Genomic DNA, 22,277 nt, shown 5'->3' on the forward strand with positions numbered 1-22,277 from the left:
GAGCGAGATTATTAGGGTTTATCTAGCACCGTACAGAGCCGTGGAGAGAGAGCGGAGGAGACGGCCAGAGAATGCGCAAAGTTGCTCAGTTGACGTCACGACCGCTTTGGGGGCCAGACTGTTCAGACGCAGCAAATTAAAATCGACGATCAATACCTGTGCTTCTAATGCCAAGAACTGTGGCTCATGTAAGAACTGCCAAAGCAAATAATAATACAATGACATAACGGCAAGGACAGTGAACCCATGCAGTTCAATACAAAGCATAATTCCATCACATACATGCATCACAGTCCAGGGGGTTTCACTGAAATGGGGAGACAATAATTGTGTTGGTATCTCTTTTTGTTTTTTAATTTGGAGCGCTATATTGCCGAGCACCTCATACTGGGAGCAGCAGGACATGGGAGGGCTCTGAAATGATTTTTCCTGCCTGTCCGATGACTGTCTCCTCGGATATGCGGTGTGATGATGGATATTCTTTTGCTTCCATCACTTTTTGTGTCGGAAATCAAAGTCAGAACCAGCTCCGGTTTTGTTTTGACTGTCAAGTTATGAAAGAAGAAGAAACTTTATTTATACAGCAACAGAAGGGCTTCACAGAGACACAAAAACAACAGGTTACAGAAGCAATTCACATAGGAACAGTTTACAGCCTCATACATGTTTTAGAAATGATCAATTAATCCTTTACAAATGCTTAAAGGGGGGGTATTATGCAAAATCGACTTTTTCAAGCTTTACATCATGTTATTATGTCATTCCCTCATTAAAAACATGCCTGAAGTGTTGCCTTGGCACATTCACGTATTTTTGAATAATCTGTAAAAACTCTGATGGCGGCCATTTTAGGGATACGTTTGCCTGAGTCCTCCTAGGAACGCCCCCACCTCCTGGAGACGCCTCTGAGCTTTCTTCACCAGCCGAGTAACCAACCACTGCTCCTCAGCAGAACCCCCTCCCCACTGATGCCACAGACAGTGTGTGGAGGGGGCGTGTCGGAAAGAGTCAGAGGTTCTTAAAGAGACAGAGGCCTATTTCAAGACATTCGCTACAGCCATTTTGAGAGAGCAATTTTATACAAGGCAGTTATTTTCATTTACTGCATTTACAGACCAACAGAAGGTTTGGTCATCATTGTAGTGTGATATAGACTGGTGCAATGTGATTGAAAAAAGCATAATAATCTTTAAACACATAGTTACACTATCAATAACAGTATGATAAAAACACCAAAAACTCTTTGTCTCCACAGGAAGTACAGTCTGTGTTTTGGTTCCGGCTGCAGACTGAGTTTGCATGCACATCCCACATGAGGCTGGAGTCAATATTGCCATTTTAGACTTTCTTTTATGCTTCAGTGAGACAAGTTGGGTGTCGTTCTGGTTTACAGGTGGTTTAGACATAATCTAGTGCTATTTAGATCTAATTTTAGACCTGGTTTCGTTCTGATTTGATCTCGATCTAGGCCTGGTGGCACTTGGAAGGTCAAAGATTTTGAAGAGTTTGAACTTTCTGTAAAAATGTTCAGGACCACTTGATGTGCACATTACAGTTTACACTTTATTAAGTATTTTTTAAGGATTGGTAATAGAAGGGAAGAGGGGGGGAATCCTTTTTCTATCTCGCTTTTCACAGATGCAAGTCCCCCAGACCGCATCACAATGGACTGTCTTCCTTCATTCTGTGGTGGAAATAAGTTACATTTAGCCTCAGCCAGGGGTAGACGAAATGCACAAGTAAAATGTGTCTACGAACCCCCAGACCATCCCGACCACCACCTCCCCACCCACCCTTACATGGTCCTCCATCCAATCCTGATGGTTTGTGTTCGACATATCTTCGCCCCTGCCCTTGATCTCAAATTTTTTGACGTCTTTCTCAAAAATGTGATCCCAACCTGTTGAATTTAGTCAAATCATGTCCCAAAAGTGCCAGGAGCGAAAGAGACGGTGAGAGGCTCCCACAGCTGCTGTCAGGCTGTGAGTGAACGGGGTTTTGCATTCAGAGCAGAGCTGTCAGGTGTCAGTGAAGGCATCTGTAAAACACAGGAGGATGGAGCAGGAGATGTATGAGCTGCATGGAAAACATCGAGATTGTTGCTCATGTCGACCGGCCATTTTGCCAGTGGAACCAGAGATGCGTTTACTTGAAGTCCGTCATTCCAAGGCTTTAAAGCAGTGGCCATATTTTTGTCAACAAAGGTTTGGCTGCGGTTGCCACGCCATGACAGCATCTGCATACCCTCTATAGCAGAACTGCTGAATATGGATTTCTCCAAGTCAAACCTTTAAGCCTCGAAAGGCGTTTCAAAAATATATCAAAGCCGCCTGACAAGATCTTGAGTCTGGCTTCCGCTCACTTTGCACTTATTGATTTATAATGCATTGGTTCTGAATGTAGAGGCTTTGATATATCTTTTTTTTCCTCACAAGACTTGACGGTATTTACTATTCTCTATGATTTTTAACCACGGGGTCCATATTTCATGATCATTTCCTGGCTGACAGTTTGACTTTCCTTCAACGAAAATGGGTAGGTTAGGGTTGTAAGATATTGCAGTCTGAGCACTAACACTATTCAGTATTTCTGTGCTTCTAAATGGTGACCAAATGATGGGGAATGCTGAGGAAATGTTGGATAAATGTTTAATCTCTTAACCCCTACCTTAACCTAGCACATTTTCTCCAGTTCAGAATCACCCACATTAAGGAAAGTTACAGTAGGGTATTAAACTGATACATATTTGATTCTTAGGCTCATTCTTGGGTGGTGCATGGCATGGATATGTGGTGTGTGTGATGAGTCTGTGTGAGATATGGATGAGAGAGAAAACAAAAAGAAGATAAGTGAAAGAAACAAATCATAAGACATAATAAGTAATAATCATAAGACAGTACCAAATAATAGCAAAGAAACAATAATAATAGAGGTAAAGGTAAACTGAATGGGGTAGTGAACATGAGAGAGGATAAACATTCAAGATTCAAATCAAACAGACTATTAGGAAGAAAAAAGATAATATAGTCGTAATAATAACTCGTTATAGTATCCATCCATCCATCCATCCATCCATCCATCCATCCATCCATCCATTTTCTTCCACTTGGAAGACACATGGGGGCAGCTGTTGGAGCTGCCCAAATCACATTGCACCTCCTGCAGGTGGTGGGTCCACTGAAGGACGGCCTTATGGTTCTTAACCGGGCCTGTCGGTCTCTCATAAGGGGCTTCTGAACCGCTCTTTGTCTGACCCGTCACCTATAGGACCTGTTTGCCATGGGAGACCCTACCAGGGGCACGAAGCCCCCGAAAACAGAGCCCCCAGGATCATTCAGGTGCTCAAACTCCTCCACCATGTTAAGGTGGCGGTTCCAGGAGGGGTCGTAATAGTATAATTTGCTTATAATATAAATCTAGTATACATAATTGAAAGGTTCATGTCACGTTTTTGTCCATTTTTTTTTTTTTTTTACACATTTTCAATGAATTTTTGGCACGTTTTCATCCCTTTTTTTTTGCTTTTTTGTTGCTTCTCTTGTATGTTTTTTGTTATATTTTGTTGATATTTTTGTCTCTTTTTCTTGTTTTTTTTTCTCATTTTGTCGTCGCTTTTCTGGCACATTTTTGTCATTTGTTGTGTTGGTTTTTGTTGTGTTTTTGACACTTTTTTGTTTTTCTTTACAGCCTATAGGCCACTGCAACACCTCATTTGAAAGCTAAGACCTTGTAGTTTCTGAAAATATGTGTAAGATCTGTGTGAGTAAAACAACTGGTGCATTTTCAAATTCCTTAAAGTGTGCAAATATATAATGTCACTAAAGCATATTTCTGAAATAGTAATCTCCTCTGTGCAGCTTATTTTTAGACACTGCAGGACATTTGTCTTTTGTTTGCTTTGGCGACAAGGACTTCCTGTACATAAAAGCCTCCTCCTCTGGACTGAGTTTAGAGACTGTCCCGCTGCTCGCCCGGTGCCTGTGCGGCGCAGCGGACAGATAAGGCTTTAGAGGGGAGCGGGGAAGAGGAGACTGTGCCGCCGCAGCCAGATCTCCGCGGGACGTCCTGATTGGCCCGCTCCAGCCCTCATCCCACCACATGTCCCTGACCTCTCACCTCTCACCCCTGCCCCCGGGCCGGCCCCTGTGATGCACAATGCGGGACGGTCCCACTCTCGGGCTCACTACAGGAGAGAGTGTAAGCGGAGGTAATCCCGTTAGCAGACAGGGCTCAGGGAGTATTTGCAGTAAATCTGTGTAGTGAATGATGAGAAATAAGAAGCGTTAAGCGGTCATTCTTTAACAACAAAGTCAGACGCCACAGATCGTCTTGTGCACAGTCATGCTGCCATTACTTGCAATTAAATGACGTCTTAAACTCTTAAAAGGCTTAAAAATTGCCCAATTAAGGGGTTTAATTTAGTTTGGACTAGTTTGAAATAAAGTTATCAATGGAATATTAATTTTTATGCTCAATATAAAATAAATCAACTTGTACATTTAAAATAAGAAAAACAACCCTTTTAACCCCTTAACTCCCACCTGAACGGATCCCATTTTCTCCAGTTTGGCTTTACCCTAATCAAAAAGCTTCTTGGGGAAAGAAGCACCAAAACAGCCACAAAAAAAGTGACAAAAATTCAACAAAAAGTGACAAAAATTCAACAAAAAAAGTGACAAAAACTCAACAAAATTGTGACAAAAAATCAACAAAAAGTGACAAAAATTCAACGAAGATGTAACAAAAACAACAACAAAAAATGACAAAAACTCAGCAAAAATGTGACAAAAAAACATAAAAAAGGTGACACAACACAGCAACAACGCAAGGAAAAAGATCAGTTTTGTGGGTCTTAGCTTTCAAATGAGGTGTTACACATTCGGTTTAGGCGGGTGGTAAGAGGTTAATGAGACAAAATGAAGGCCAAAAAAATAAGGTCACACTTTAATATTTATTGGACTGTTTTTAGCTTTGATTATGCAGTCGCTGTGGCATTGTTTTGATTGTTTCACCAAGATCTTGTGTTGATGATGGGAGAGTGTGACCACTGTGCAAAGCCTTCTTCAGCACATCCCAAAGATTCTAAACGGGTAGGGCAAGTGACTACTTTTGGTCATATGGCCTCCCTGGTAAAGAGGCATGTAGTCCTCACTCAGCCAATCAGAAGAGATCACCCTACATCACAAATCCCACCTCTGTGGCATTTGACCAATCAGGAGAGACTGGTCGCCCTCTCAACTTCCTGTTTTCTCTGAAATCCCAAGTCTGGCTTAATTAATGGTACATTTCTTTAAATAACTAGAAAAATTACTATGGTAAGTTGATGCAACTCACATTTTATTGGTGAATAATTGTGCTAAGTGATGATATGTGTGTTGGTTTTGGGGGACTTTGGAGTTAATTTGTTTTGTCCATATTTGGACATGCCTGTTGCACCTATAGCTCATACTTACTTATTTTCTTGACAAAAGAACCAATAAACATTAAGACTATGTTTTTATATTGCCAAAGTGACAGGTGTGATCATTCAAACATCAATATCACAAAACACAAAACACCTCCTGAATCCCAGCACGCCCTAAGACCTGAAAGTACTTTTTGTATATTTTATATATACACCTTTTGTACTTTTTTTTTTTTTTTTTTTTTACCATTTAAGGGCAATGAACTAAATATGTTAAAGAGGGGGTATTATGCTGCTAAAGTCGATTTTGCATTATACTTTAACTTTGTTCACATTGATTTTCTGCATGGTATTGAAAGATTTTGAAAAACAGAACTTAACTTGTGTAATGTTCCCCTATAACGCTTTTAAATTGAAATGATACATTTCAAAGTATTTCAGTGAGTGCCATATAAAGGGTTAAGATCTGGACTTGAGTCATTTTCTTATCTCAGCCAATATTTTTTAGTGCAACTGATGTGCAATTTCTATAGAGTTCGGGAATGTGACGTCATATCGCTAAGCATTATGGGATTAGCAGCAATTGTAAACTAATGGAGATTTTAAAAGTTAAAATACTGGAGATATTATTCACATTAAAACACTTGAACACCAAAGTGTGTTAGATGTATGTATCAGCAGTAACTCAGCAGCTTCTTCTTATACTGCTTTAGCTAGTGTTAGTCAATGGAAATGCATGCTAACAGCTGCAAAGATGGCCGATCTCCGTGGTAACTGTGGAATTTCCCGAACTCTATGATGTTTTTGTCTGGCTAAAAAGGTCAATGTTAGGTGTGCAGAGCCATGTATCTGAGTGACCAGAAGCACGTGTTTTAACTTTACGTGGACACGCCAGTCCTCATTTGAAAGCTAAGACCCTTCAGAGCCCAGTCAAGAAAGATAGACCCAGTTAATGAGGAGGGAATCACTAAATGTTACATAAATGTGGGAGCGACACTTGAGGCGCCTAAAATAATATCAAACATAGCAAAACATCTCGCCCATGCTCCAGATAAAGTCTTTCATTCAGTCTTGGCATTTCATCAGATTCATATTCCTGGATTCTGCCTTTTAACATTTTCGGTGGGTATTTATTCCACTTTTTTTCTAAACATTTTTGTTTTCTGCTTCCATTCACCTGCCTCTGTTGCTTTCACAGAGATGGGAAGCACATTTGAGGCAAGTGCTGTGTTTTGTAGTTTGTGCCACGGACTCATTTTCAAGGGGCTTTGCTTTGCTGAAACGCCAGAGTCTTAGGCTATAGAGAGGAAAGTTATAGTTCTGTTGTGAAGGAGATATAGTCTCTGCAAAAGGACAGTAAGCTATGGGATTAAACGGATTTTCAGAGAAGGTGAACTTTGCGACACAGAGTTAGTTCTTGGCTAATAAACTGAACAGTAATTTGGGCAGATTTGAAAGTAAAATATAAAACGGAATGAGTTTCACTGGAGCAGGTGTGCGATCTTTGTGGTCCTCGGTTTGCGAAATACTTGAACTCCTCTCCAGCTGGGATGGAGATAACTGTTTACACGACTCAGCGGGTCATGCTAAGAAAAAAAAAACACATTTCTGCAGAAGCCACAGGAAACAATCAATGTAATTACTGGAGGGATTTGAGGTTTTATAGATTCAGACTTTGTTTTCCTGTTTAATAAAATCACAAAATGGCACTTCTTTCAACATTTACAAACAGCTCCGGTCCCAATCATGTCTGAAAGCCTTGCTCAATCTTCTGTGTAAATGGTTTCTGGCAGAGGCTACAACAAAATGATTAATCTTTCAGACTCGCTGTCCGTTTCTGTCTGGATTGCAAAAATGTTCAGTTTTCAGTGAAAATTGTGTCTTTTATGGGTCGTGGAATGAAATTGTTTCTGTCCTCCTTCAGTATCTTAAAAGCAGACGTTAATGGGAAAAAACACCACCAGTGCATCAAGTTATAAATCATTTTTATTGATCGTGAAGTGCTGTTTGCGTCATAGTGATTGTAAAACTCCACCTTGCTCCCCGAAAGTTGTGAAATGCGCTCATAAACCTATACTTGACATGACATAGGATATTAGAAAGGAATGAGTTTGGTCCACAACTCTAAACTTCATACACCAAGAACCACATCACTATTTCCTGAATGGCCGGTTCACTATGTTTAGATTTCCACTGCTGTGAGATTTTCATGAGGATTATATGAAAACTATTTGTTTTTGGAAAACTTAATGGCATAAACAATGAGAAAAATAAATAAATTGTAGCTCCCAGCTGAATGAATACGCGTACAAGTGGGATATGCCCTTTTCCCGTTTTATTTCCAATGAGATCGCCATATATCACCACCGTAAGAGCTAAAACATATACTGTTTTAGCTTGCATCAGTTTTTAGGTTTAAGTAACATTACAAACATAAAATAGAACACACGTACCTTATTTCCCCATCAGCTAGGGCTAAGAGAGCCATTCAAAACCATCTAACAATCCAACCCGCCATGAACTTTTAAACACTTCCTGCTTCTTCATAACAGGAAATGGCTAGAGCAATGCCGGAAGTTACCAAATTAAAATCCAAAAGAAGGGGAGAAAACTTAGTCCAATACATAAATTGTGCAATTATACATTTTATCCTAGAAAGCGCTCTGGGCACCTTCTGGTTGTTGTTGGGCGCTATACAAATAAAATTTGATTGATTGATTGATTGATACAATTTTTCTATTACAGTAAATGGTCATCGCTACGGTAACTCCATGAAAAATACGACAAGGTTTTCATTGACTTTTTTGATTGGAACGACCTAATGGAATTTTCTGCCAAATTTAGTAAATTTTCGCCAAACTAGGTTTTTTTACTCTCCATATAAATGTTATTATCGCACCATTTTAAAAGAGGGGGTATTATGCTTTTTTCAATCACACAGCACCAGTCTATAGCACACTACAATGATGACGAAACCTTCTGTTGGTCTGTAAATGCAGTAAATTAGAATAACTGCCTTGTATAAAATTGCTCTCTCAAAATGGCTGTAGTGAATGTCTTGAAATAGGCCTCTGTCTCTTTAAGAACCTCTTACCCTTTCCGACACGCCCCCTCCACACTCTGTCTGTGGCATCAGTGGGGAGGGGGTTCTGCTGAGGACCAGTGATTGGTTACTCGGCTGGTGACGAAAGCTCAGAGGCGTCTCCAGGAGGTGGGGGCGTTCCTAGGAGGACTCAGGCAAAGCTATCCCTAAAATGGCCGCCATCAGAGTTTTTACAGATCACTCAAAAATACACGAATGTGCCAAGGCAACACTTAAGGCATGTTTTTAATGATGTAAAGCTTGAAAAAGTCGATTTTGCATAATAACCCCCCTTTAACATATCAGAGCAAATGGAGACATTGTTTTTCGAATTGCTTATTTTATAAAGTTTTCAAGTTTCTCTGTGCTCTCCACAGAAATCCGGCAAAATTACATAGTGAACTGAACTATGCTGGGCTTAATTTGTAAATTTGTAGTTTCAGGAACACTGATGTATAATAGTGCATAGTATACACTCCTGATAATGGCAAGTGATCCTTTATGAGTTTTTTGACATTTTTTTACTATTACATACTATTACTTACTATTACTAATTATATTTTCTGCATTTTGAACAATACATTCTCTCCTAAAGATATTGAAACTCTCTGCTCCAACCACTGACTCTTTGTACTTTGTCGTGATGTTGAAGTTCATATGAATTTCTGTCTCCCCCCTACCATAAGGTTTAAAACCGATAATACCAAACAAAACCTTGACCATGATTAAGTAGGTCCAGATTTCACCCATGTAAGCGCTCAGTGTTTTTTAATACTGTCCTGACCCCACCTCCCCCCCTCCCTCCCTCTCTCTCCCCATGTTTGCAGAAGGAAACTGGGACTAACAGTGGAGTGAGAGTTTGGGGCAAACAGCAGAGGGTCCTGAAGGGAAACAGTCCGCACTCTGTCTCTGCACCGATCCGGACTTTCAAACCATGAGGCGCTTTTGTATCTCGACACTGGCCCTTGTCTTCCTCCTGATTGGCTGCTCATCATCAGGTAAGACGCTGACGCACCTGTGGGAGCTGTAGTCGAAGAATATGCTAAAAGGCGGTCACTTTTTTGAGACTTAACTTGTTGCTGTGTGAGGAAATGTTTCAGTCACTCCACCCAGTCTCCAAGGCTCAGCTCTACACTGGGTTTACGTGTAGCTGTATATGGCTTGTATAATACTTTTTGACGACTCCTTGATTTTTCAAGAGATTTTCAAAAGAAGATGTAGGATTTTATATTAACACATAATGCTCAATCTGTGCTCAGCCTGCCCACTATGTGTTTGTAATTGCAAAGTATTGTATTTTTTAGTTTTTTTCAACAGAAGTGGTGAAAGTACTGACACTCCAGATGAAAGTGTTGAAACATTTGCTGTAGAAAGGGACTTAAAGGGACTAAAAAAGTTAAAATTAGGTATTTTCCTCCCCCTACATGTTCCAGCCATGTCCTAATGTGTAGAATGAGCCCAGACCTGTTCACCACAACTGCCTCTAAAATCCGTCATTCAAAAAGCTGTTAATTCGGGTCAGAAGTGCCGTCATGCACGAGCTTAATATAGAAGATGCAGTTACGCGTAAGACCTGAGGTGGCAGCAATGAGCATAAAATGACCAACTTGTATCTAGTCTCTTTAAATATTCAAAGTAGATTCCATTCAAGTAACATGCCATAAACAAACCTTCTTCCTTGTTGTGGATCAGTGGAATTTAACAATATGTCTGCACATCGCCCCCTACTGTTCTGGAGTGGGCATTATTAGGCTTATGAACTTAATAAAACACATTGACAAAATAACTTTAATTACCCCTGAGGTAGACCAGGGGTCACCAACGTGGGGCCCGCGGGCACCAAGGGGCCCTTTGGGGCATGCCCAGTAGCCCTTGGGACTTTTTCTGAGGTGCAAAACACTTCAGTTTCTTGAATCTGATTCTTAAAATTACAGTTATTTCTGTTCTTGTGACTCGGTATGAGTTTAAAATAAAGCTATTATAATATAATATGGGGTCAATATCCTATTAGTGAACAGTGTACATTTAAGTATTTAGGATTTATTTTTTACTGGTAGCCCTCGGACAACTTAATGCTCTTAAAGTAGCCCTCAGCTGAAAAAAGGTTGGTGACCCGTGAGGTAGACTGACGGAAGCAAGGCTACCAGTCTGTGCCATCGGCCCCTCCGACCACCACCAACCACTCACTCACTCTGGCCTATTGTACATGTTTTAGTGGTAGGGGAAACCAGAGCACCCAAAGGAAACATATGCAGACATGGGGAGAACATGCAAACTCCACACAGAAAGGCCCCGTCCAGGTGGTGATCTATCCCGGGACCTTCAAGCTGTGACGCACAAGTACTATCCGCTGTACCACTGTACCGCCCATGTACTGTACGTATAACCGGCTGAGGGACCCAAGGAGTTCCCAAACCTGAGTTAGAGAATCTCAGCCTTAAAGGGACTATACGGAGTTTAAAAATGTTAAAATTATGCTTGTAGGCGTTACTTCAGGTCTGAAGTGCCGTCATGCACGAGCTTAATATAGAGACTGCAGTTACACGTAAGACCTGAGGTGGCAGTAGTGAGTGTAAAATGACCAACTTGCATCTAGTCTCTTTAAGTCGACATGGATCTAAGTTTGAATATTGTATCCTCTCTCTTAAAGCTTAAATCAAAAAGCCCATGTTATATGAAGTAGATCTTTGAACATTACACCCTGTAACGCTTGCTGTTTTCCGCTGTAGCCGTGTAGTGAGCAGTTGTTCATTCTTGTTGGATGAAGTCACTGTAATTACGTTGTCTCAGACTCGGGCCTCCGCCGCAGTTTGGTAAATTCTGCACATTTTCAGTCAGACCCAGTAAACAGAGCTGCAGCCTGGGTCCTCTCTCACAGAGGGACAGTGATGGGGGAGAGAGGGGGAAGGGAGAGCGATGTTTTTGGGGACTTTTGGACAGAATATTAGATTAGGTGTTGAGCCGCGGAGCTGAGGTAAATGAGAAACAGATGTTACGGCTGAGTCGCATGTTTTACACTCGCATCCAGCTGACACCTGTAAAACATTGTGAAGCATTAACCTCTTAACTCCCGCCTGAACCGAGAGGATCTTTTTCCTCATGTCATCAGATATTTTTTCCATCATTTTTTTGTTGGGTTTTTAACTCATTTTTGTAACTTTTTTGTTATTTTTTTGGTCATGTTTTGTCACTTTTTTGTCATTTTTTCGTCAATTTTATATCACATTTTTGTCACATTTTTGTAATCTTTTGTAATTTTTTTGTTATTTTTTTAGTCAATTTTTCATCAATTTTTTTTCATTTTTCCCCCCACATTTTTGTCATTTTTTGTACTTTTTTTTCCACATTTTTGTCATTTTTCGTCAATTTTTCATCAGATTTTTGTGATTTTTTTGTAATTTTTCGTCCATTTTTTGTAATTTTTTTGTAATTTTTTGGTCAAAATTTAACACTTTTTTTGTCATTTTTTTCACATTTTGTCACATTTTTGTCATTTTTTCGTCAATTTTTCATCACTTTTTTGTCATTTTTTGTCATATTTTTGTCAGTTTTTGGTCAAATTTTTATCACATTTTTGTCATTTTTCGTCAATTTTTTGTCAATTTCTTGTGACATTTTTGCCACTTTTTTATCAATTTTTCGTCACTTTTTTGTCACATTTCCATCATTGTTTTCGTCTTCTTGTTGCTATTTTCACAGCTTTTTTCCAGAAGCTTTTGGACTGGGGTAAAGCCAAACTGGAGAAAATGTGCTCGGTTCAGGTGGGAGGTAAGGGGTTAATGAGCATAAACTTAATAAATGTAGCATTATGACTTCATCCACAAAGATCTAAAGACAGTATCGAGCCAGCTTCGTTAGATCCTCAAGAGTGATACAAATGCACAATACTTTTACATTTTATGACAGTGTCTCTTAAACACATTATGATATTTTTTCTTTACAAGACACTCTAGATTTTTGTCTTAAACCACAAGCCCCATGTTTTCCTGATCAGCAGAATTTCTCTCCCAAACCGCAGCTGCTTGTCTCCCTGTGCCAAAGCCTGTTCTCTCATGCTCAGACATCAGACCTACAGCGTGTGGTTCCCGCGGTGCCACATTTCACATTAAAGGCTCTCCCACAGAGAAACAGGAAGCATCTGTTCCTTCAAAATAAATGCCTGGCTTTTATGTTGTTGTTTGAACTGGCTTTTGCTGATGCAGTGGAGATCGAGTGGCTTGTGATGATGTGATGGTGATGGAATGAGAGGATAAGGCAGAAGCAGGATGTGATTGGCCGACAGCAACAGACAGGTGACTGAAGGGATGGAGAAGGGACGATTTCAGATTGGATTTGGGGTCAGGTATTGGCAAAAAATAAATATTTAGAGCAGAGGTCTCCAGCCTTTTTTAAATAACGAGCTACTTTTACATAACAAAACCATCAGAGAGGTGCTCATGCTTTGGAGACACTTGTGCAACTATGAGATTCTGTAGGAGCTCACCTTGGAGAGGTTGTAGCCAAGAGTAAATTTCGGCTGGCTGATATATCGGGCCGATATCTCAGAAACTGAAAGTGATCAAAACTTTTGGAAAATGAGTCCTACCACAATTTCCTAGGCCCCAGGGAAGCCAGTTTATACCTATTTTATACATTTTATGTTGCAGACTTTTGTGTATAATTTCGAGAGAATAAGAGAGAGAGAGAGACTTACCGTTTTTTTGTTTTGGAATCTACTGATTTTCGTCTTTTGTCTAAAGTACCTACTAAACATGAATATACAGCGCCCCCTGCTGTCACAGTTCAACAATGGCATGTTTAGAAACATATACAGGATTATAGACCAGACATTTTACAAAAATATCAGCATCGGCCAATCAAAATCCCCTTGGAAAAAAACCTCAGTGAGATATATTTCTATATATTTCTATGATTGCAACCTTTTACTATATCAATAAATGTTTAGGCTATTTGAGAGATAAAAAAAAAAAGAATAATGTTGGCCTATAGTATATCAGCTATCAGCCAGGCCAACCCCGTTCATATCCGTACTGATGTCAGACTCCTTTAGTTACTTCATAGGTTTGCAGATTTTGTTAAAAATATTTAGAACGAATGGAAAAATACATTTGAACCTCTTACCACCCGCCAAAACCAAATGCATTCTCTCCTCTTTGCCATTGTCGTCACTTTTTATTTCCCTTATGTGTTTTTGTCACTTTTTTAACGGCACTTTTGTTACTTTTTTTGATGCATTTTTGTCACATTTTTTGCTGGATTATTGTCATTTTTTTTGCCACATTTTTTGCTGCTCTTTTGTCACTTTTTTGCTGGATTTTTGTCTTTTTTTTTGCTGGATTTTTACCATTTTTTTGTTGGATTTTTGTGTTTTTGCTGAATTTTTGCCATTTTTTTGTTGGATTTTTGTCACTTTTTTTTTGGATTTTTGTCTTTTGCTGGATTTTTGTCATTTTTTTTGCTGGATTTTTGTCACTGTTTTTGCTAGATTTTTGTCTTTTTGCTGGATTTTTGTCATTTTTTTGTTGGATTTTTGTCACTTTTTTGTTGGATTTTTGTCTTTTTGCTGGATTTTTGACATTTTTTTGCTGGATTTTTGACATTTTTGTCAATTTACATCCTCATTTTCTTCTCATTTTTTGTCGCTTTTAGATTTGGAGAATTTGGAAAACAGGAGAAAACATGTTCAGGTGGGAGTTAAGAGGTTAAATGTCACTTATCAGCCGTATGAAGAAATATATAAAGCCTCAGTGAGCTACCAAGAAAGGGCTGAACAGCTGGTAGCTCCCAAGATACTAGTTGGAGATCCCTGATGTCAAAGCAACAAAACCTCAAATCCAAAGCGACCAGAGCTAAGTTTCCTTAGCACAACAATATCAGTCTGTAAAGGCTCTGGTTTAAATCCTTCAGGACGGACTTTTGAGGGAATACTTCTGATTGGATCAAATGAACATTGTATTAGCCAATCACAGTTAGTCTCTAAGCTAAACACAAAACCACTGAACCAATATTTAGTTTAAGAAAATGTTTGTGAATTTGTAGCAGCACCGTGTTTTTCCATCGTTGTTGTGTTGTTAACTAGCATCGATAAAAGTGCTTGTAAACCCCGCCCACTCAGGGTAACGCCGCCTTGGGATTGGTCCGAAACATCTGGGGATCTAAGAGTGAACATATCTGCTCGTGCCTTTCGAGATAGATTATCGCAATTGCAGCGCAACGTTTGACCAGAGCTACTTTTTCTGTGTGGAGGAGAAAAGGAGGCAGTTCTATATTATCAGAGGACTAGATTGGCTCTGTAAACTAGCAAAATACATGGAAAGTTCCACACAATTCCACAAAATTAAAGCAAATATTTTTTCTTCCACATAAACTTTCACAGTAATTTAACCTCTTAACTCCCACCTGAACTGAGAGGATCTTTTTCCTCACGTCATCAGATTTTTTCAACTCATTTTTAACTTACATACTTACTTTACTAACATTTTATTGTCATTTTTTGTCACATTTTCGTCATTTTTTCGTCATTTTTTTATCACATTTTTGTCACATTTTTGTAATTTTTTGGTAATTTTTTTGTCACATTTTTGTCATTTCTTTGTCATTTTTTGTCACATTTCTGTCATTTTTTGGGCACATTTTTGTACTTTTTTTTGTCCAATTTTTATCACATTTTTGTAATTTTTTTGTCACATTTTGTCACATTTTGGTCATTTTTTTGTCAATTTTTTTGGTCAATTTTTGTCATTTTTCCGTCCATTTTAGTCCATTTCTCGTGACATTTTTGCCATTTTTTCATCAATTTTTCATCACTTTTTGGTCAATGTTTTCTCACTTTTTTGTCACATTTCCATCATTGTTTTCGTCTCAGTTTTGTTGCTATTTTCCCAGCTTTTTTCCAGAAGCTTTTGGACTGGGGTAAAGCCAAACTGGAGAAAATGTGCTCGGTTCAGGTGGGAGTTAAGGGGTTAATTGAACTTAATCTCGTTCAACTATGACATGTTTTCCTCAAGTTAAAGCCATCACATTTCACCCAATAAGTTGATTTAAGTTTTATTAAAAATGTAAAAATGAAGTATTTTCCTCCCCCTACATGTTCCTGCAATATCCTTAGGTGTAGAATGAGCTCAGACCTGTTCACAACAACTGCCTCTAAAATCCTGTCACTGTCACTCAAAAAGGTGTTCGCATTCGAAGTGCCGTCATGCACGAGCTTAGTATAGAAGCTGCAGTTATGCATAAGACCTGAGGTGGCAGTAGTGAGTATAAAATGACCAACTTGTATCTAGTCCCTTTCAGTCTCTCCTCTGACCTGATTCGTTACTCTGCTGGGAGTGGGACATCACCAGGCAGGAATGAGGTTCAAATATGTTGCATTCTCTTCCAAATACTTCCTTCTGATAACCCACAGCATTGTCGGTGAGCATTAGCATTACGTTCGGCATCACTACATCAGTTTAGTTACTCTTGTCGTAACCTGGAATGTTCCCCAATGTGGTTTTAACTCAGGTGACCTCTTCGTTTTCTCTGTTTTGTCTTTCCCCGCTCATGCCACACCACAGGCTCCCTTCTGTTGATGTCTCCACCTGATATCTGTGCATTATTTCCTCATGGTGACGCGGAGAAAGCAATTTAAGGAGCCTCATACGTAAATAACTCTCCGACGGATGAGTGAGCAGGAGGCAGCTGAGCCAGACACATCACATTGGGCCAGAAATAGACTAAATAAATGTCTCGTCATGGTTTTATTACAGGGAAGACAGAAAGCTGGTGTTTATTGGACTTGCAGGAGAAGCTTCCAAAGGCTCCTAGACCTCAAGCGTTCGCAAAATACATTCATTTAAAAGCACAGAGTATGAAAGGGGGACGAGAAAGTGCATCTTTTGCAATCACGAGGAGCAGACACCATGTAAAGTAAAGCAGAATTGTGTTTTCTCATCACACCAGGCGGCATCACAACACTCAAAGGCATAATGGTCCTATTTATGCTTCATTCGGGCTTTGGAATTTTTTTTCCGGACACCCCAAGACCACGATAATAATATAACTTTTGATGCCTATGCCAGCAGAGGCAGCACGGACACATTTCATTACCCAGTTCGAGTCAACAATGCTCGTCTGTTAGGGCCTGATCATATATTATTTTACTCCGCATAAAGTCATTTTAGAGCAAGTAAAATACTAAACTTAACTAGAAATGCAATGGCTGCGCCATTGCGATTGACTGCGGAATTGCGGGAAGCGAATGCAGAAATTGCATAAACGGTTCAAATTGCATAAATTGCTTAATTTGCATAATCTAATTTGCATAAACTGGTAAAATGCATAAAATGTCATGTTGCATAAACTGCATAAACTGGTAAAATGCATGAATGGGTTAATTTGCATAAATTATGTAAATTGCATAAGCTCTTTAAAATGCATAAATCCTGAATGGCATAAACGGTTTAAAATGCATAAAGTGGTTACTTTGCATAAATTGTTAATATTGCATAAACTTTTATATTCCATAAACTGGTCAAACTGTTGAAATGGCCTCAGGGCTTGATTGGCAGAAGCACAAATGGCTGAAAGGCCTGGAGTTTCCCCATTGGCTGGATTCGCACATACACACTAATGCAAAAATTTCAAACTCTCATATAAAAAAACTGGAAATCTGCAGAAGGCCAATTTTTTCTCATAACCCACAAGTTGCAGAAGCTGAACATGCACAAAGTGCAGAAATTGCAGAAAATGCAGAAAAAAGTGCAGAAAAGCATGGATTTGCGGCAGCCCCATTATAAGTCAATGGGAAAAATCTCCGACAGTTTGGCCGATTGCGGAAAAACCGTAAGTTGCAGAAGTCCCAAAAGTAATAGCACCCTTCTCCTCAACATGCGGAACGTTTTGATGCATAACTTGCATAAATTGCACAAAGCATGAAGGTGCTGAAAGCTCTAGAAAACCGGGAAAAAGATGGAAGAGGAATAATAATAAAGAACATGAAAACCAATAATTGACTGCGGAAGAATTCCGCAGTCAATCAATTACCCTTGTGCTTTTCTCTGCTCTGACCTGTTTATTTGCAGTTCAAGAACGTCTTTCATTGATGTCGAGCAGAAACACAATACTCATTAAGTGTGAAATAGATGGAATAATGAAGTGGATTATATGAGAAGATAATGAATAGTGTATTGCTTGTCGTCAGCTTTGCCGGCATATTCAAAAGCCTCATTATGTACAGTCGACTTATGTTCAGCGCGAGGTGTGGGTGAAGAGAGGCAGACGTCGATCACAGGATGTGGCTTCTTTAAATGGACTTCAAAGTGACTCGGATAATTAAAAACATCACAGAGAGGAGAGAATGAGCACATATGGCAACTCTGCTACTGTTCTTTTACAATCATCATTCACATGGGCTGAGTATTATTAGTCAGCTTATTGGTTTCACTGTGTAAACAGTAAATAATAGTATTTATTAGTAGAACTATTTTATGTTGTGTATAGAAAATGGTTTCCTTCATGGGCCTGCTGTAAGTCCTGGGGCCGAGGGCAACTCACCCTGATTCATAATTGTGGAGGTCAAATGTTGTCGATTGGATTGAACTGACTGAGTTGAGAACGCTTCTCGCTCTTAAAGTGAACTTTGGCTCCGTGTTGTGGTAACGTTGATGCGATGAAGGCGCTGTCCGCAGATGCTGTTGCCCTGTCTTTCTGCCTCCTGGTCACTCATGGACTCCTTTTGGTTTAACAAATATTACAATGTGAAACTGATAGTGGACCAAAGGTTCACTGTGAGATGCTGAATTGTGAACCAACTTTAATAACAAATGAAAAACAAAAAATATTTTATTTAAAGGAGCTAGATGCAAGTTGGTCATTTTATACTCACTACTGCCACCTTAGGTCATATGCGTAACTGCAGCTTCTATATTAAGCTGTTGCATGACAACAACTGTTTGAGTGACAGTGCAGGATTTTAGAGGCAGTTGTGGTGAACAGGTCTGGCTCATTCTACATCATAGGACATGGCTTGAACATGTAGGGGGAGGAAAATACATATAGTTTTTATTTTTTTATTTTTTTTAACTCTGTATAGTCCCTTTAAACAAAATATATAGTAAATAAAACATACATTTTTCTCTCCGGTAGGATTGTCAATTTTAAGGAAGGAAATCTTTTATGTAAAGCGCTTTTCATATGACACAAGTCACACCCAAAGCGCTTCACATGAAAGTGAATGAACCACCCGTTCATTCACGCCATGCTGTTGGTGGTGAGCTACATTTGTAGCCACAGTTTCCCCTGGGCAGACTGACCACCTCCGACCACCACCAACCACTCACACATAGGCATTGGGTGTGTCTTGCCCAAGGACACGACAGTCTGCACCTGCAGGAGCATTGACCTTCCGATCATGAGACGACCTGCTCTAACATCTGCGCCACTGTTTATATTGGCCTTAATATTACTATTTTCTTGAGATGTCAAAGTCTTCACCAGCTCTAGTATTTCATTGTTACTAATTCAAATTATAAAATGTAAACAATGATATTTATGCAGGATATGTCCACTTTAAAGAACCGTCCTCTACTCAGTCAACACAGTCGAGTCCGAAAATCTCCAATATGCACAAAGTAAAGCTCCTGGACAACTTGGAGACTATACTGCTGTATAATTTCACCATTTCTATATTTCTGTCTCCATTTCCAGATCCTGACGTTGACCTCAGGCCTCAAGCGGTGCGTTCAAGTGTCTGTCAGGACCATATGAATCTACACAACCGCATGGACGCCGTAGAGAAGGTGAGTCTCCCATGAGGACTGACTATGTACAGTGTAAGCCTGTGTTTACTTGCTTCCCTTATTGTACACGTTAAAAATACTTTTCACGTTACTTTAAGTCTGCTCTACTCCATCATATCCTTTTAGAGCAGTTTCAAATCTTTCTGTTTGGGACGTTATTTTTGTCTCTCGCGGCGATGAAGTATAAATCTTTAATAACTTATAACTCCACCCTTGCCTCCCACAAATCCTTCAATCCATTCTAATTTTGCAAAACAATGCTGAGAGTATTTGCGGCGCGTAACCCGCTCTAACCTCACCTGAACAAATCTATTATTTAGATTGAAATCCGTGCTTTATTTATGAGCGAAGAGTCTATTATTCATGCAACAACTTTTGAATATATAATTGATTTGACTTTTGCAGACGGTGGAAGACACTGTGGAGAAGTTGGAGGAGGAACTCGTGGCTCTTCTGGACCAAATCGAGGACCCGCAGTGGAGCCCCCTGGTGGACAGTGTCGGACCCAACACTGTGGACATTCTGGAGGACCCAGAGCACAGGAAGCAGTAATGAACGGGACACTATAGACTTACAGACTTTACATTTGGATTCAAAATGATCCATGTTTTCATTTTACAAAGAGTTTCCTGTGATTGTTACAAGGAGGCGTTCACTACTTTGACACTAAACTTCACCAGAACTGACGGACACGACGACACTTCAAAATAAACAATATCCATTCGAAAATCAATTGAGATTTAAGTCAGTACCATATGAACCAAGAAGTAAATCATCTAAATTATAGAAATAGAAGTACTTTGTTGATCTCTAAGGGGTCATTCTTATTGTAACAGACAATAACTCGAAGAGAGAAAAGAATACCTTAAGTTGGAATGAAAAAATATAGTTTCAATAGTTTAAAAATCTATGATAAAATCCTAGCAAAACAATATGAAAAATTTTGAACCAAACCACACTCCGTATGAATGTGTAGTTAGAGGTTAATTAAAATCTAGAATAAGGAAAATCTAGAGCAAATATCAGGTGTGATTGGTCACAACAGACACATGTTTCCTTTGCATTGAGTAAACATATACGTATATATAAAGCGATCGAGACCAAAAAAGTCTCACTGTTTAGAAATGCCTTTCATTTCGAATGGTATTTTATATTAAAGTCATATATGTTCTTCACTCTTTTTAAAAAAATACTTTTGGAATAAATGTTTGATGTGATGAGAATGTATAGATTTTCTTTGATTTTCTCTTTGCACTTCTTAAGCTCTTAACTCCCACCTGAACCGAGCACATTTTCTCCAGCTTTACCCCAATCCAAAAGCTTCTGGAAAAAAGGTGTGAAAATATCAATAAAACTGAGACGAAAACAAGGATGAAAATGTGAAAAAAGTGAGAAAAATTTGACAAAAAAGTGAGAAAAAATTTACAAAAAATGTATTAAAAAATGACAAAATTTGACAAAAAATTTTAGAAAAAAATGGACGAAAAAGTGATAAGAGTTTGACAAAAAAATGCAAATAATTTGACGAAAAAGTGACAAAAAAGTGACAAAAAAATGTACCAAAAACAAATTGAAAAAGTGACAAAAAAGTCACGAAAATTTGACAAAAATGAGATGACTGCCCGACAAAAAAAGTGATGGAAAAAAATCTGATGATGTGAGGAAAAAGATCAATTTAGTTTTGTAGGTCTTAGCTTTCAAATAAGGCGTTACACTGGCCTACAGGATTTGGGTAAAGCTGAACTGGAGAAAATGCTCTCGGTTCAGGCGGGAGTTAAGAGGTTAAGCTTGATGAGCCAAATGTGAAGGCAAGGGAAAAGCTAAGACCTATTCTTTCTTTGAGTTGAAATGATCATCTTTGCCAGTGGTTCCCAACCTTTTTTGTCCCATGTCCCCCTGAGCCATTCATTTATACTCCGAGTATCCTCTACCTCCAGGATCCTGTAAGTGGAGAAGCTCTTAGATTTGGGTAAAACCATACTGGAGAAAAATGCGCTCGGTTAAAGGAACAGGCCACCGTTTTTCCATACTGAGATATGTTCTTACCTGAGCTTAGACGAGTTGATACGTATCTGTCTGGTCTTTGTGCCCGTTGAAGAGCTTGGACACTTCAAACTTCACCCCATTTGGAGCCATAGGAATACATTGGGAGAGGCCAAATGCTAACAACATCTTTGGTCATTTTGCATGACTGAGGGCACGCACAAAGACCAGACAGGTACGCATCAACTCGTCTAAGCTCAGGCAAGAACATATCTCAGTATGAAAAAATGGTGGCCTGTTCCTTTAAAGGAGCTATACCTGATTGTACAAAGAAACAGGGTCACTCAAATTTCAAATTGTTATTTTCTGGTCCCAGCTCATCTCAAACTTTCAAAATTCGTCACAGGGACTGATTTTAACCCAGGTTTCACAACTGTCACTTCACTGTAAAATATGCCTACTAGCCTGACATTTTACGAATGTTTAAAAGGCTTTAAAACCAGTATTTTTTGGATAAATATCTACTTTTTATTTATTGACCTTTATTTAACCAGGATAGTCCCACTGAGATTAAGAATCTCTTTTTCAGGGGAGTCCTGGCCCCAGAGGCGAATCTATTGTGCATGTTTTTTTAGTGGTAGGGGAAACCGGAGTACCCAGAGGAAACCTACTCAAGCACGGGGAGAACATGCAAACTCCACACAGAAAGGCCCCGTCCAGGTGGGAATCGAACCCCGGACCTTCTAGCTGTGAGGCGTGAGCGCTAACCGCTGTGCCACCGTGCCGTCTATATTTTACCATGAGGACAAAACTCATTTTATTCCAGTAACGGAAAAAATCATGGATAGCTCCTTTAAGGCAGGGGTTAGCAAAGTGAGCAACTAAACATAGATTATTCAGTATTTAGTTGTGTTATGTTCAAAATATTGCTAAAATATTCTTAGTCAAACCTTCTACTGAAAAACATCATTAAAACTAACTTTTCTTGGAAAGTAATATTGAAATTCTACTCAGTTTCGCCTTCTTTTTC

The 22,277-nt window shown here is 39.2% G+C and overlaps 1 protein-coding gene across 1 annotated transcript; it reads left to right on the top strand.

Annotated features, from left to right (window-relative positions):
- Positions 1–9,311: 9,311 nt before the first annotated feature.
- On the top strand, positions 9,312–19,915 carry LOC306965999 (placenta-specific protein 9-like). The gene is made up of 3 exons (XM_079560630.1): positions 9,312–9,484; positions 19,173–19,264; positions 19,670–19,915. Exons 1-3 carry the CDS (start codon positions 9,421–9,423, stop codon positions 19,814–19,816), a joined length of 303 nt encoding a protein of 100 aa, XP_079416756.1. The 5' UTR covers positions 9,312–9,420; the 3' UTR covers positions 19,817–19,915.
- Positions 19,916–22,277: the final 2,362 nt, after the last annotated feature.

This window comes from Gobius niger (assembly GCF_951799975.1).
Source record: "Gobius niger genome assembly, chromosome: 7".
NCBI classification, from domain to species: domain Eukaryota; kingdom Metazoa; phylum Chordata; class Actinopteri; order Gobiiformes; family Gobiidae; genus Gobius; species Gobius niger.

Bases quoted from the DNA above. Each gene is read 5' to 3' on its own strand.
- LOC306965999 (XM_079560630.1), top strand. From the start codon at position 9,421: ATGAGGCGCTTTTGTATCTCGACACTGGCCCTTGTCTTCCTCCTGATT. The intron at 9,485-19,172 runs GTAAGACGCTGA...CTCCATTTCCAG, and splicing joins GATTGGCTGCTCATCATCAG to ATCCTGACGTTGACCTCAGG. The intron at 19,265-19,669 runs GTGAGTCTCCCA...TGACTTTTGCAG, and splicing joins GCATGGACGCCGTAGAGAAG to ACGGTGGAAGACACTGTGGA.